Genomic DNA, 17,050 nt, shown 5'->3' on the forward strand with positions numbered 1-17,050 from the left:
CAGACTCAAATATTGGCAAAAAGGTTTATGGGAACCTTTTTTACATCATACAGAAATACATATTTTTTCTAAAGTACTAAAATCGTGTATTTGAATATTATCCAAACGCTAAAATATCACGCAATATTTTGACTAATATAACGTTTAATAACAATTAAGCAGAACATAATAATTATTTATCAATAATCATATTATAATAGCTTATACAGCTGTTCATTTTATATTCCTTAATTTTTTTTAATCAAATCTGCTACCTACTTAGCTCTGCTATACTTTTCTCTGACAAGACGACGTTTTTAGTATTCAAAAAAGAGAAAGGAGAGATGTTTTTCATTTTTGAAGAAACATTTTTTAAAAGAATAACAGGAATAAAAAGGGAATTCAGATTTTTTGAAAATATACTTTCTAAAACAAAACAAACAATTTTGAAATAAAACAATTGCCACCTTTGCCAAAGTTGGTTTTAATTTTCCCTGTAAAACACCTACACAAAACGTAATGAATTACCTATAATATCTCAAGCTTACAAAAACTCCAACTCAAGCGAAAAAAGAACACCTATACATATGATAATACGTCACAAATTGTATATAAGTAGGTATGTAAACAATTACGCGCGCTATTCAACTGTAGAACCTTTCTGTGCTTCTAAAATGAAAATAATATTATGTCTGTGGCTCACACTAGAATGTATTTTGGGCCAGGGTTTGGCGCCTCTTCAGCTTAGTAAGTGGACATTTTCTTTAAAAAAATGTTGTATAAATACTTATAACATCGTATTGTTTCGATCTACTCGAGATACATACTATATTTATTTTCTGGTTATTTTATAATTTGAGTTTTTCTCAATTTTATTTCATTGTTTTAATATTAAAGCATCAGGTACATGTTTTATTGTGTACCGACTTATATTATTATTTTTTAAATAGAAGTTTTATTTAGATATAATTTAGAAAAATTTTAAACAGTACTTTGTCTTCTTAATTTTGAAATGAATGATATAGAAAAATAAACTTATCTTTATTACTTATGCATTTCCTTTTTATTTTAGATCTTCCTTCAAGTCCGGGTATCGTCAATAATCCTTGTAAGTAGCATCAATTATTTGATATTACAAAATAATATTTACAATCCAATTTTAAGTTGAAAATTATTTTTAAATTTACATGCTGTCATACCACAAAAACCTTTAGACAGGGTTTATCTTTAAGCGCGGGTTCTCTTTCATCTGGTTTTGTCGTATTTCACATAGACAACTAATATTAAAGTGACAGAAGCCGGGTTTAAAGTTAGACTGTGTTTAAATTGTTTTGTGGTAATACCAATGATGTTTAAGACTGATGATTGTATCATTTATGTGTCGTATTTTCTTTTGTGATATTTGGTGATAAAACAATTTTTAATTCCAGCTTTACCTATACCAGACTTACCATCAGGAGTGACATTGGATCGGAATATAATTCCAGGGAACTTAGTTGATCTCGTCAGAGGTGGTACTGGTTCTGAAGATGGTGCTGCTGGTAAGCGTTAACTTGCAATAATTATATGATACTAGTTGCGCTCCGCTCTCACCCGCATTGCTCCGCTCCTGTTGGTCTTAGCGTGATGATATAATATAGCTTATAGCCTTCCTCGATAAATGGGCTACCTAACACCGAAATAATTTTTCAAATCCGACCAGTAGCTCCTGAGATTAGCGCGTTCAAACAAACAAACTCTTCAGCTTTATAATATTAGTATAGACATATTTTGTCTCGAACGGTGAAGGAAAACATTGTGAGGAAACCGACATATCTTAGAATCAAAAGTTCGACGACATGTGACATCCGCCGACCCACACTTGGCCAGCGTGGTGGATTTTAGCCTGTACCCTCATAGGAGGCCCGTGTCCCAGCAGTGGGAACGTAAAGGGGCTGATGATGATGATGATATATTTCGTTTTACTTAAACCATAATTTTTTTATATTGGTGTGGAAATTTTACAAAATATTCGATGTGACGCTATAATGTATTAATTTAAAATGAAAGTGTAATAAAAAATGAAGGTTGTTGAGCGAGTAGCAATAACAAAAATTATTCAATAAATAAATTCGAGTAATAATTACAAATAACTTGATTGAGTTAACGCGTTAGCTCTACAATTTTCAGTTCTCGAATTTTATCCTATTATAATAATATTATTTTATTTTCTATTAATTAATAATTCACTTATCTGTATTAATAATTCACTTATACGTACCTATATATTTTTTAATGCCAATAAAGTTATAAAGTTATAAAGTTACTTATCTGTATAACGCAAGATTACTTCTTGTAAAACCTGCATTCACATGATAATATACATATAATAATAATTATAGACGAATACGAAGAAGGCATAGAAAGACCGTGCAGAGTGTTCGATCGGAATTGCATCAGACGATATTTCTCAACTCATGGGAAGTGCAAAGAGGTCTATGGGCCGGTCCCAGATCCACTGTACAGGGCACAATCTACAGATCATCTTCCTAGATTGAATATTACTTACACTGGCTATGATATTACATATAGAGGAGAAAATGGCCTGATTGAGGAGTTTTAGTAAGTATATGCCTTTCACATATTAATTAGTAAAGTATCTTACTTGGTATTTAGTTTGTATTTGTTTTTTTAAGCTTTTGATTTGAAAACGTGACGCAAGTAATGCATTTTGATAATTAAATATACTCTTAGTAAAATACATAAGAACGGTTAATTGTAGTGTTCATATTATTTAAGCCTACATTAAAAAGCAATAGTAATAATATATAGGTAGAGTGTAAACTCTATATAACGACACCGAAGGGACTGTGCATTTTATGGCGTTATATTATAGAGTTGTCGTTAAATGGAGAGAAGAAAAATCTGAATTAGAAAGAGAGAAAATTTATTTCAGACTAGTGTTAGTAGTTATGTACATAAAAAATAATGTTATTTGAACGCTATTGTGTTATTTTTGTTTGACGTCTTTTGCTGCACCAGTAATTTTGTTGTATTTTTTTACATATTTTATTTATATCTTGCGATATTGTAACATCTTGGTGATAAAGAAAATAATTTTCCAATAATTTAGCTGCTTTCAGAGCTTCTTTAATGCTCGGCGGAGGCTCAGGCTCATCTGCCTCATCTTCTTCATCTCCTTGCTCTTGATCCTCAGTTTTTCGTACTGAATCCAAAATTTCTTTGTCTGTGAGTGAAGCCGTTGTAAGCAGGCAGTCGTCTACTTCAATGTAGGTTTGAAGATTTACCGTATTTCCTGCCATGTTAAACTGTTGATTCCACTCAGTTAATGGAAGTTCGTCGTCACTATCAGGTTCTGTTTCCACTTCATCACTCGTAAAATAGCTACAAAGTCCAGCATGTCGAAAAGAGTGCTGTATAGTTGTAGGTGTCACTTCTTTCCAGGCTTTAGATAAAAATTTTACTGCATGCAACATATTAATAGAAGTTTTACCCTCAGATTCAACAAGCTCCATCAATAATTGTCTTCTGTAGTGACCCTTGAGGCTTTTAATCACACTCTGGCCCATTGGCTGTAAGACACTTGTCGTATTTGGAGGAATAAATGCCAACTCTATGTTTTGAAGATTTGATATAAACGGGTGGGCAGGGCAGTTGTCAACAAGAAGTAAAATTTTTCGTCCCTTTAAATCTGCATCCCACTTTCGCACTTCTTCTTCAAAAAGCTGACTGGTCATCCAAGCTGATTTATTAGCTTTATATGTCACTGGCAAATTTTTAATGTTCTTAAAACAGCGCGGATTTTTTGATTTGCCTATTACCATTAGCTTTTTTTTTTCTGTGCCATCCATATTAGCAGCCACAAGCACCGTAATACGTTCCTTGGAAAGCTTTCCTCCCAAACACTTTTTACCTTTAAATTTTAGAGTTTTATCTGGAGTCAAATTATAGAAAATTCCTGCTTCATCAGCATTGAAAATGTCATTTGGCGCGTATTTTTCTGTGAATTTTGACCACACTCTATTAATCCAATCATGAGTCACATTCGTATCGACACTTCGTGCTTCCCTATTTATTTTTCCAAGGTTGATATGATGACGTTGCTTGAATTTTCCTAGCCAACCTTCTGATGCTTTGAAAGAAGTTAAACCAAGTTCTTCAGCAAAATTCTTCGCCTTAGCTTTCACGAGAGGCCCCGAAATAGGCATATTATTCTGGCGCTGTCGGTGTAACCAAGATAGTATAGCTTCATCCAAATCTTCGTTTTTAGGTCTCTTTAATTTTTTGGAAGATTTTCCCTCGCCCTCAGCTTGGAGGATTTTTTCCTTGTTTTTCCATATTGTGTACACGGTAGAGCGACTAAATCCAAAGCGTTTGCCAACATCACTTATCTTCTCTCCCGTTTCTATTGCGCGTATCAATAAAACTTTTTCGTCAATACACAATGATTTTCTTTTACTAGCCATGTTTACAGTTTGAAAGTTTGTGAGCAACTAAGAATATGATACCGTATAGATAATCCATGACTCATACTTATTAGTCATGGTCAAAAACAGTCTACACGTGCAAGCAATCCCAATTTGTAAACAAAAGAACGAATTTCTTAGAAAGTTCGGTATGCATGACGTCGAGTTTATTACTTAATTGTTGTCGTTATTGAGAGTGGGTGTGATGCTATGTATTATTCGACCAAGCCAACTAGACGCTCGGGTGGAATGCGGCCTCCCCGCCCGCTTACCGCCTCAGGTACCGCGTTCGCCTTGGTTCGCAGCATCGACGCATTCGTACGTTTCGCATCGCTAGTTATTTCTGTACTTTTTATTATTAATCGTTAAAGCTTGTTGTTGACTGTTAAGTTTTTTTTTGTTATTTGTTTAAGTTTTTACTGTGTTGTTATTTATAGACAGCCCTCGAAATGGGGTAAAATAAGACTATTCATAGCAGAGAGCGAACAGTGATATTATTAATTTTTTTTTTTTGCTATCTGTACCCGTTGAAAAGGGTCTAGTTGGTTTGGTCACGTAGTAGAGTGTATCATTGTATGGTAGATAAGCTAAACCAACCAAAGGCGCGGATTTTGACGCTTTAGGCGCGGGTCAAACACAAGCGGCGCGGGCGCGGGCGTGCCATAAGCGCACCTCTTGAATCTGTTTTGCACCACGTCCTTCTTATACATTTTGTATGAAAGAATTTTGGAAAGGCGTCGAGACGGCACGCCACGGTTGTGCCACGGTTGCGCCGCCTTTCCAAAGTTATTTCATACAAAATGCCAATAGCGCACCCGATGCACGCCAGCAGTGCGCCCGATGCGCGCCGCGCCGCTTGTATATGTCCCGCGCCTTAGAGAGTTTGTCGTTAAATAGAGTGTCGTTATATGTATAGAGTGTAGTAACATATAGAATTATTAAGTCTCACTATTTTTTGGTATTTCTTATTATTCAACTATTTATTATTTTTCAATATTAAAGGCTCTCGTGCAATATTCATTCGGTTAATCATCGGTGAATTATGATGATCGTGATGCATTCTTGCGTTATAAATAATAATTATTGTTAATAATGAATAACTTGTTTAATAATTAATGTTCAATTTAATACTTCAGTCGGATATAATTAGGAGTACTATTATCATAACATTACTAGTTAATCAAAGTGGGTTATGATTTTATTGTTCAATTAGAGTCATTATCATATGATTGTAATATAATGACAAGTTAAGTATGTTTTAAATTTTAATATTTATATTTCATAATTTTGAATTATCAAGGTATTACTAGCAATAGACATACTGTTATAGTTTAATCGTTAAATTAGGTTGTTGTTTTAGTTCATTTTCAACATTTCAGTAGGTAATCTATAGTTAATAGTAGTGTACGGTATAGACAATTGTAACCGAGATACCTAAAACACCTGAATTTTCTTTTCCTAGCTATTTTTTAGTGATTTCTCAACATACTGACATAATTTTGTATTCTTTTTTTCAGTATTAACAAAAAGACGGATAGACTTTTACTAGCTCTTCAGCTGCGTAATTTCAATGTTTTGATTGATAAGTTCTACTTAAGGTTTCAACGACGCGGTAGAGAGCCGGTGGTAAGATCGACCGCCCTGAACATTACATATTGTAAGTCCTTTTAACCTACTATTATTTCAATTCGAAAGATTATGAGGATGGATGTTTGTCTTACCTAACATTTACATCAAACGAACATAAAGCTAGAGCAATATCAAGAGCATTATTTCGTGATCTTTTAGTGTAAACGAAAAGTCGTATTGTTCAGTATTGTTCAGTTCAGTTGTTCAGAATTAGAACATTGCATAGAATCTTTTCGAACGCACTAAGAACAACGAAAGAATACTCTACGCTTGTACACTAAACGAATGTGACATAGTGGGGGAATGAGCATTCGCTCGTTTTTCGTGTTTTTAATTTTATATATAACTAGCGACCCGCCCCGGCTTCGCACGGGTGCAATGCTGATACTAAATACACTACAGAAAAACTGTGAACGTTGTATATAAAAACATAGCGGCCCGCTCCGGCTTCGCACGGTAGGTACAAAATATATAGCCGGGCGGCCGGTCGGTACCGCCGCAAACGCTACGTCCCACAATTTTTAAATCTGTAATATCTTCGAAAATATTCACTTAAATCATACGGTGTAAAGGGCCATATAGATCTATATTTAATGCACAATGTATTTAAGGTATTTAATTGGTTAAGGATTAATGCTTTATTGGTTAAAATCGCTTCGAAAATTAGCCATTATTTGTCGTAAAAAGTAAATGACAAAAAAAGTTATTGTGGGTTATCCATAAAAGATAGACATATACCATCGCGGACTTTTCTGTAGACCTTTTCAATGTGTATAATACTTAGTACATTATTTTGATAAAACTCGTAGGGTTCAGCCTGCGTTTGCAATGTAAGCGGAAAAAATGTAATTTTTTACGACATCACATTAGACACCTCGAAAATAACAGTACTTCTCCACTATTTGATGGATGTTATTATACATATAAACCTTTTTCTTGAATCACTCTATCTATTAAAAAAAAACCGCATCAAAATCCGTTGCGTAGTTTCAATGATTTAAGCGTACAAAGGGACATAGGGACATAGGGACAGAGAAAGCGACTTTGTTTTATACTATGTAGTGATAGTGATAGTGACTAGCTGCGCCCCGCGGTTTCACCCGCACGGCTCCGCTCCTGTTGGTCTTAGCGTGATGATATATAGCCTGCCTTCCTTGATAAATGGGCTATCTAACACTGAAATAATTTTTCAAATCGGACCAGTAGTTCCAGAGATTAGCGCATTCAAACAAACAAACAACAAAAGTAAATAACTACTACATTTCCAGGAAGTGGCATATACAGGTGTAATTGTTAAGTGTGCACAGGCGATTATTCCGTAACTATTACAGATAATATCTGTAATCTTTCTGTAATACTTTAAACTGATATCGAAAGCCTAATGAGTAAAATGACAATAATAACTTTTTAAAAATAAAACAGGAAATATCCAAAAAAGTTACATTAAACACTCGAACATCTAAGGACCTCTCTACCGAATACAGTTTTTCCACCTTCTTACAATCTATCCAAATTTATAGCATATGTGAATAGGCACCTTCTAGGTAAACATGTACCAACTTATGACGCGTTGTCACTTACCATCAGGTGAAACAGCGGCCAAATGTTTACCTATTCATAATTAAAAAAAAGACGGGTTGCACTCCGGGAGTGCCGGCAGAAGTGAAAACTTGATTATTAACGTTGAGCATGTTTGATATTTTGGAATGGTATCCGTCTTACGATTTTTCGATCAGGTCACGTGTCCTGACGCGAGTTTAAGATTTTATACCCATTACAGAAAAAGTGCTCAACGCCGCTAAAGAAGTTTTCACATCAAAAAACAAGATACACTGAAATCCAAATTGTATAACGAAAAAATATTATTCCTTTTTTGTTGCAGCGGCATTGACATTGACCATAATAATACCCAACTTGAAGGATCTACAATTTGACAAAAGTGAAGTATTTACATTCACAGAAGACGCAAGTCCGCCGTATACAATTGATCCAACTATATTTTTAACTACAGGTACTAGTATGGTATTATATTATCTGTGCTTTAGGTAAACAATTTCGTTAAATACAATAAGATTTTTATATGCACCTCATATGGACTATACAATATTAACTACGATAAATTCATGAAATACAGCAAATATATTTTTTTTATATACACCCTGCAAGATGCTATTAATATTTAACAGTGCTTAGTTATAGTTGACGCGTGAGCGTAGAACCGATGAGTTCGATTCCCGGTGGAGACGAAGAAAAAAAATTGCTAGGTCTGGCAGGACACAGAAGGCTGATCTCCTACTTATCCCTCACATCCCTTAAGAAAATCGAGCAGTGAAACAGATGTATCTGTCCCTTACCCCACTAGGGGACATGGGACTTCACTTCACTTTTTTTAATTATTCTTTTCACAATGTAACGAACCGATCAATTACACAGATATCTAAACAGTTTTTGAAAGCTATTTTGAATGGCCTGATATCAGGCAAATAAATCTATTTTAATACTAGCGGTCCGCCCCGGCTTCGCCCGTGGTACATGTTTACGTTTTCTCTACATAAGAACCATCCTCGTACTTCAAGGAATATAATAAAAAAAGAATTATCGAAATCGGTTCAGCCGTTCTCGAGTTATGCGCTTACCAACACATTTTGCGATTCATTTTTATATATAAGATTATTGCATCAAGCAAACAAACAAAAATGTTTTACATCTTTAGAACATTAGTATACTGTGTACATAGATAAAAAAATTGTACGAGTTTTATATATATATATATATATATATATATATATATATATATATATATATATATATATAGTTATATTTTTTTTTCTTTTTTCAGATCCTACAGTTCTACAAGCTTTAACCGAGTTTGTTTTGGCGGTCCCCATCAACTTACAGGAAGGCTTCTTCAAAGAATCCATTTACTATGTAACGAATTATATTCAGTACGCAATTTGTGACTTTGGATATAAGCTCTTTTAGCAATATTAAATCATATTTGCTTTCCTTTTTAACACACTTTTATTAGTTTCACCTGTTTGTTTGTAACCGACTCTTTTAGACTCGATTTTGATTCATTTTAAACAGACAGATTTATTTCAAATTGAACACTTATCAAGGATCGGTGACAAGACAATAATTACATGCGTTGAGAAGTTTCTTTGTTTTTTTTTACTATTAATTATTTGTCTAGGTAGCATCTTGATGACATGAAGTTTAAATAAATGGTAACATTTTTTTTCTGATTTTGATTCATCGTCTGCCCTTTTTCTCATTTAAAGACCATAATTTTTTATTTATTCTTGAGTTTTATTATAATTGCGCTGTTCGAGTGCGGATTTGCGGATTGACAGATAAAAAAATTCTGCTTTCATAATACTTTCCATATTTAAATCGTGAAATATTTAAATATAATAAATGTTTAATAAACAGATGTTTCCATTATATTGCTAAAATCAACAACATGGAATCAATTTATTAACGCTAAAGGTTATCAACTTCGTATGTCTTAAGTTCAAAGTTATTATCTCTTACTGCATTGATATTTGTTTTTGTACATTGCAAATAATTCCACAATATGGGACTAAAACAACTTTATTATGTTTATAATAAAGAATATAATGAAAGTTACACTTTAAAGGGTTAAAGTTATAGTCAAATGTAGCAATGAATAAAATATTTTTATGCGAAATCGTCGCAGTTTTGTAACGTTTTTCCTTAATGAAGAATTTTTTATTTATTAAACTATTTATATTCTTAATAAATATTTTAAAAGTGATGAATGCTAATTAGATTATTATTGTTATTGTACAAACGAATTTTTACTTGGCATATCTAAAAATCGTATGTTAAAATAATATTGAACTGTCTAAAAATATTTTCATGCAAATAAGAAATAGGTAAACTTCACTCAACACGCAAGCCAAAAAAAAGCTTGCTTCAATAAAATATTATGTACGATGTAATTAACGTTATTAAAACCCATAGAAGTATATTCTTCCTAGATACCAACTTAAAAAAAACTTAACTTTCATTCTTAACTTAACTAAATAAAAAAAATATATATTAGGAACAGGAAACTTAAAATTTAAATTTAATTCGAAATTAAAATCAACTTCAAAGTGCGTCGTTTAAAATATTATATTTTTCCATAAAATATAAACTATTTAGGTATATTAAGAAGAGCTGGAACGTCAACACATTTACACATTGCACATGTTAGGCCGGGAGATACTGACACAAAATTTCGGGTCATTTGTAACAGGATGGCGGTCTAGAGGGGTCTTAGTACGCAATGACAAAAAGAAAAATGATGGTCAGAACGCTGGTACCCGTGGAATAGTCGCGTGGGCGTTAGTCACCCTCGTCGGATAAATAGCGAAAGTCCAACGATTTGTAACACAAAAATTTTAGAATTTACCGATAGCCCTTAAAAAAGATGTAGGCGGTAGTGTCATGCCATACAGTTACGATGTGACTTACAGTCCGCCATACCGACGTGAATGCGTTGATTTAAAAAAAACAATTCAACCATTTGTACCGGGCTCACTTTTGCACAGGTAACCATCGTCATGCAGCCATTTACTAAAATCGCCATGCCATACTTTTCGGACGATTCCAAATGGTCGCCATACCGCGGAAAAAGACCTCTGTAGAACCGCCATTCTGTTACAAATGACCCGAAATTTTGTGTCAGTATCTCCCGGCCTATGTATGTGTCATATTTTGCAATTGTTTATAAATACAGGGTGATGTAATTGGTGTAGTACGAATATCTAAAAATCTATGAAGAATTTTGTGATACAGTAAATGGAAGAATTATAGACTATTTTACAGTATTTAATAAAATCATTTAATTTTTTGTTCATTTTCATTAGAAATGTCAATTTTTCTCACCAAGGTGGAAATTTGGATGATAAGGATCTTTTTAGAAAAATATAAATTTTGACTTTTTGCATGCTGTTAATAACGGCTGAACATGCTGGAACTCAATTGTTAACATCTATTGTATACCATGTTTTTTGGCAAATAAATTAATTTGAATTTGAATTTGAATTTGACTAAAATCGGCATTTTTTTTTTCAAAAATGAAATTACTAATTAATAATCAGAGTTATCACATTATTAAAAAAAAATAAGCCTAACTATAGGTACACAATTTTTACCTACTTGATGCAATCCTCAAAGATCATGGACATAGTGTATTGCGCCTTCCACCATACCATCCAGAACTCAACCCAATAGAGTTACTTTTGGGCATAATAAAGGGAAAGTAGCATTTTTTTTTTTTTTTTTTTTTTATAATAGAGCGGGTAACGGAGCAGGTGGGTCACCTAGTGAGGTGATCACCACCGCCCATGAGCACTCACAAAGTTACCTTTGTGAGACTGTTACCGACTTTCGAAGGTGGGTGTAGGCTCTCTTTTTAAATAAGTCCATGTCATATAAGTGCGGGAATACCGAACTTGGTAGACTGTTCCACAGGGTGGTGGTACGTGGAAAAAAGTGACGCGAGAAGCGTACGGTACTCGTTCGCCAGCGGTCCAAATGATGTGCATGGAACTTGGCTTTGTGGCGGGCGGTGCGGTGATGGAATTCCGCAGCAGGTATGAGCTCGAATAGCTCATTTGAACACTCCCCATGGTATATGCGATAGAAGACACACAGCGAGGCAATGTCCCTACGCAAAGCAAGAGGGTCAAGCCGATCGCTAAGTCTTGGATCGCCAATCATTCTAATTGCTCTACGTTGTACGCGATCAAGTGGAAGGAGTTGGTAAAACGGGGCACCAGCCCAGAGATGTGAGCAGTACTCCATGTGTGGCCGTATCTGAGCTTTATAAAGTAAAAGAAGATGATCAGGCTTGAAGTACCGCTTCGCTCTATTAAGGACGCCCAGTTTTTTAGAAGCTAGAGAAGCTTTACCTTCCAAATGATCGCGAAACTGAACATCATTAGAAACATTGACGCCAAGAATTGCGATGCTAGGCTTGACGCTGAGGGGAGTGTTCAAAAAGAGGGGAGCTGATTCAAATGGCTTTTTTTGGCCGTAAAAGCATCACAAAATGTGAACTTTAACTTGAAAACTGTGGAAGAATTATTTAGAAAGGAAGCAAATGCTATTAGTCTGGATATGTTTAGTGACGTTTGGAGAAAGACGCGAGAACATGAGGAAAAATATATTCAATTAGAACCAAAAGTAGATAATTACACTGACTCATTTATAATAACATTAAGAAATTCCGACAACGAAACATCGAGTTCTTCGAGCGATGAAAGATACAGTGAAGTAGAAGATTACGATTATGATTAAATAGATTCTTCTTCTTCTCTATAGATACTGCTTTCTGAATTGGTGGTAAATGTTAAAACTGTTAAACTGTTATGACGATTCAAAAGTGCTTCTAGAAGAAGTCTAATTGTATAAATGTTTGAGTTTGAGTTTAAAACCAATAGTGTGAAAATTATACAATAAACATGTAACACATATTTGTTAGCGCGTATTGGTAGGTATTACGTACTTACTACAAATAAAATATTTCTTAGATATCTTTACTCGACCAAAGTCAGGAATTTAATTATCTATTATTTGATAATTGAATGATTATTAATACTTTTATCCAATTGATTATTATTAGAATAAATAATTAACTTCATCAATTGATTTACTTTTAAATTATAATTTTACAGGTAAATTATGAGAGCTTTCATAAGTAATTATATTTGCATATATATATCTACAACGCACCCATTTTACAATTCAAGTCTAAAATGAAACTAGAGTTGCATTTATTTTTGAACATACTGTAAGTGAAATTGCATAAGTGTGAGTACTGTGAACATGCCAGCTTTCCCTAATTGACCGATACCACTTACCAGCAATAACTAATTGAGCAATTTATGTAATAACAAACCACAATGCTTAACACAAAAGACTACTGCGGAATTACGTCAACGAAAAGTTTTCAGGAAGTCGTAAGAAAATTCGCGCGCAACCCTGGGCACATCCGTACTCGCGAAGGATCGCGGTCAACTGAACCTATTCCTCAGCTTGTCTCCGCTTTCATGGAATGAACTGAAAGCTTTGTCACACCAAAATAACGACGTATGTCTCACACACAACACAAGCCACTTCCTACCTTATCACGTGATTGTAGGGTTCAATATCGACTTACCCAAAAATTGTTTTTAAAGTATTCCGCTGTTTGTTTGGGAGGGTCGCAGAGGCGGGAATGAGTGTGTTGAAAAAAAAATAAGCCAACCACGTCTCAGTGAGTTAAGGCTCCATGGGCGGGTTTTCAGTGAATATCTTTAATTAAAACAGGAACTTCCTGGAGTAACAGTGTAATGAATTGAAGTTGCCAGGAAAAAGTGGAAAACTGTTCGCCAGGACATGAAAAGCGTAATGAAAAAGATACTCTTATTAATTAATATAGAGTGGCTTGCGTTGCTCTCCAAAATGCATCTTGTATTAGCTAAATTATATTTAAGTGACCAAACACGTTTGCGTTGCTTTTGACGTCCTCAGACTGCATAAACTAAATTGATAGAAATGTGATTAAAACTGTACGAATGTCTCGAGTTTTACTTGTAAAAGGAAGTAGTTATATTAATTAATTAGTTTGTACTGACGAAAATGTAAACTTTTCGATTAAAACTTTCATTAGTGTAAGGCTTCAATAGCTATTTCGTTTGACGGTGCTGTTAAAAATATCTGAATAATCACTGATTTCAACGATTAAAATGTTACGATATTATAAATTATATTATAAATGATTCACACATGCTTGAAAATGCCTGCCTGCCTGTTATTTTAAAAGAGCCGTTTATCTATGTTTATTGGAATGTTTAGTCAATAATATTTTTTTATGAATCTTGAAGATTACATTAAAACGTGTCGCATTGGAATCATAACAAAAACAATTTTATTGGTAAAAAATTTACCCAACATATCAATAACAGTACAAATTGTCTAATCACATTAAAGCTAAAATGATACAAAGGATGCTTTTAAATTAATTAAATGTTGCCGAAGTAATGTCATCACTTAATAATTTATTTTACCAAAAATGTAAGTAAAAATATATTCTGATAAAAATGTAATGTTATTTTTCAAGGGCTATTGACTACAAAACCTCTTATTCCGATTGTCATATCCATCTGAAATCAATCTCATATAATAAATCAGTAGACAATTGAAATATGAAATCACGTTACATCTCGCTCTATGAAGGCGTGGCTTGTCAAAGCGCATGCGTCGTTCACAATCTTAAGAAAAGCTTGAGATTCTTCTTAAACTCTATTGCACTGAACTTTGTTCGAGTATGAAGTGTTGTGTAGAACTTTATATCAAATGCACTATGATTATGTACTTTAAGAAGTTGTATTTGGGTTACTTTTTAAAAAACTGTTTGTATTACTTGTTGACTTGTTTTAATGGTAGGAAAAAGCGCGTCTGTAAATTTTGCATCAAGTTTGTTGTGTTCGACGATATCTTTTATAATTACAGCACTCCAGTTATAAATCGTGGGATATGGGGTTTAGAATAATTTTATGAATCCTGTTTTGCCATATTCTAATAGTATAATGAGTTAAAAAAAACGTAAAGTAAAGTTAGTTTTAGTTTCTAAAACAAACTTTTTATTAAAAAGCACACCTAATTAATACTTTCAGAAAGCATTAACGTTTTATGAAATTATTCATTTCTTTTCTAAAGACTATCGCAAGTAATATTATTTTCTAACTTTAAACGCTATTGAAAGCCTGAACTTAACGTTATATTACTTATTAAAACTAAGTTTCAACATCTTCAAATCCATTAACAATTTATACGTAGATACCGTGAAAAGACTACTCTATCTTGCAAATTGTATTTAGTTCCCTAAAAGAGAAAGCACCTAGACGTGCATTCGATGTATTCAAAGGCAGTTTCGAGAATATTCAATATATTTCGTTAGATGTGCATGCACGTCCGCTCATCGCGGAGTTCAGTCACGCACTGCCGCTTCGTTGCATGCAGTTCGGCGCGAGGTGGCGCTGTCAATTTGCGCGGTAACACTTTTTGGCGCCCAACGTGGGACCAAGTTTCTTCACGTAAATATATACGTGAGCTGTGAAAAATTTATCGTCCCGCCTTTCAATCGGAAGTGTGTTAGCTTTAGTTGCATTTCAATATTCAGTTCAGGGTAGTTAACTAGATAAATTTAAAGTCTTTATTCAGCTATGGTAGATCTTAAATCAAAATTGCAAGGAAAAGAAAGTTCAACAATACGTATGTGATATAATGCTTACCCGCGATTGGATTATAAAAAACTGAACTAACTAAAAAGTAAAAACATAACAAAACCACCTTGGAAACAATCAACTGATATTGTACGAGGACTTATCCATATACAAATATGATCTTTCATACAAAAATATTATTATAAACTTAGGTATGAGAAATTATCGCTCTTCATACAAACAAAATATAATATAATTTAAATGCTATATCCGCCAATACCGACCATTTTCAACAGCGTGTTCAAGATCTGCTTAGAGAGAAAAGTGTAGACGAAGACATTGACAACATAAATGATCATCTCTCAAATGCACTCAAAACGGCTGCAATGGAGTTTAGCAAACCAAAAGCCGGCAAGAAATTACATATATTAACAATGACCACCCAAAACCTGATCGATCAAAGACGCACCCTACTCTCTAATCACTCAAGCGACATATCAGGATTTAACAAAACAGTCAAAAGAGCTATACGGCGGGACTGCAGGAATCATATCCACGACACTATAATGGATACTATTACTAAGAACCGAGGCCCCAAAGTATTCAGAAAAAAGTTGTCAATTGGTAGCCAGCATATTTGTAGACTGAAGTCAGAAAATGGGAAAGAGACCAACGATCTAGAAAAGATTATGGAGATTGTTGAAAAATTCTATTCCGACCTATACACCTCATCATCACAACCTACTTCTATACCGGGAGACTGCAGAGCTAAATTAACTAGACACTACACGGAAGACTTACCTGACTTCAGTCTCTACGAAATAAAAACTGCCTTAAAGCAAATGAAATGTGATAAAGTGCCCGGTGAAGACAATATTCCAGTTGAACTGCTCAAAAAATCAGGCCCAGTATTTCTTAAAGAACTCCAACAACTTTACAATAGTGTGCTAATACAAGGGCGAGCTCCTGAAAAATGGAAAAAGGCCATAGTCACATTATTGTACAAGAAAGGTGACAAGGCCAATCTTGCCAACTATAGGCCTATATCGATCCTTCTTCACATCTATAAAGTTTTTACCAGACTACTGACAAATAGACTTGCTAGTAAACTTGACGCTGAACAACCAGTGGAGCAAGCGGGATTTAGACGCAATTTCTCAACAATTGATCACATATTTACCGTACGCCAGGTCATAGAAAAATGCGCAGAATACTGTCAGTCATTATGTGTAGCTTTTATTGATTATGAAAAGGCTTTCGACACCTTGGAACACTGGGCAGTATTCCATGCTCTACAACGCTGTCAAATTGACACGAGATATGTGGAAATTTTGAAAGAAATCTACCGCGGTGCTACTCTCCAGGTCAAACTTCATCAACTTACCCAACCTATCCCTATTCAGCGAGGCGTTCGACAAGGAGATACAATATCGCCAAAATTATTCACAGCGGCCTTAGAGGACGTATTTAGAACATTGGATTGGTCATCAACAGGTGTGAATATCAACGGAGAATTTTTATCCCACCTACGCTTTGCTGATGATATCATCCTATTCGCACACACACCCGATGCCTTACAAATGATGATCGAGCAATTGTATAGCGCTTCGCTTGCTGTTGGATTAAAAATGAATACACAAAAAACCCAATTCATGTGCAGAGAATACCCTAACTTGAACAGATTAGCCGTTAGGGAACACACAATACAAAGAGTAACAACATACATATACCTAGGCCAAACCATACAACTGGAAG

General features: G+C 34.3%; 2 protein-coding genes across 2 annotated transcripts in view; one reads left to right on the forward strand and one right to left on the reverse strand.

Annotated features, from left to right (window-relative positions):
- LOC149897238 (carbonic anhydrase-related protein 10-like) overlaps positions 1-13,115 on the reverse strand; it is a 48,000-nt gene extending 34,885 nt beyond the window's left edge. Inside the window, exon 1 of the mRNA XM_090116759.1 lies at positions 12,950-13,115. The gene's annotated coding sequence lies outside the window, so the exon portion shown is untranslated. The remainder of the gene's footprint in view (positions 1-12,949) is intronic.
- LOC149897240 (uncharacterized) lies at positions 631-9,262 on the forward strand. Its single transcript, XM_090116715.1, has 7 exons — positions 631-726; positions 1,052-1,087; positions 1,410-1,520; positions 2,361-2,580; positions 5,963-6,102; positions 7,957-8,085; positions 8,914-9,262. The coding sequence occupies exons 1-7, from the start codon at positions 654-656 to the stop codon at positions 9,054-9,056; spliced, it is 852 nt and encodes a 283-aa protein (XP_089972841.1). The 5' UTR covers positions 631-653; the 3' UTR covers positions 9,057-9,262.
- Positions 13,116-17,050: the final 3,935 nt, after the last annotated feature.

The sequence above is a fragment of the Colias eurytheme genome, chromosome 26 (genome assembly GCF_061535395.1).
Source record: "Colias eurytheme isolate Ceu_HAF_F1 chromosome 26, ilColEury1 Martin Lab GWU primary, whole genome shotgun sequence".
NCBI classification, from domain to species: Eukaryota; Metazoa; Arthropoda; class Insecta; order Lepidoptera; family Pieridae; genus Colias; species Colias eurytheme.

Bases quoted from the DNA above. Each gene is read 5' to 3' on its own strand.
- LOC149897240 (XM_090116715.1), top strand. From the start codon at position 654: ATGAAAATAATATTATGTCTGTGGCTCACACTAGAATGTATTTTGGGC. The intron at 1,088-1,409 runs GTAAGTAGCATC...TTTTAATTCCAG, and splicing joins GGGTATCGTCAATAATCCTT to CTTTACCTATACCAGACTTA. The intron at 2,581-5,962 runs GTAAGTATATGC...TCTTTTTTTCAG, and splicing joins GGCCTGATTGAGGAGTTTTA to TATTAACAAAAAGACGGATA.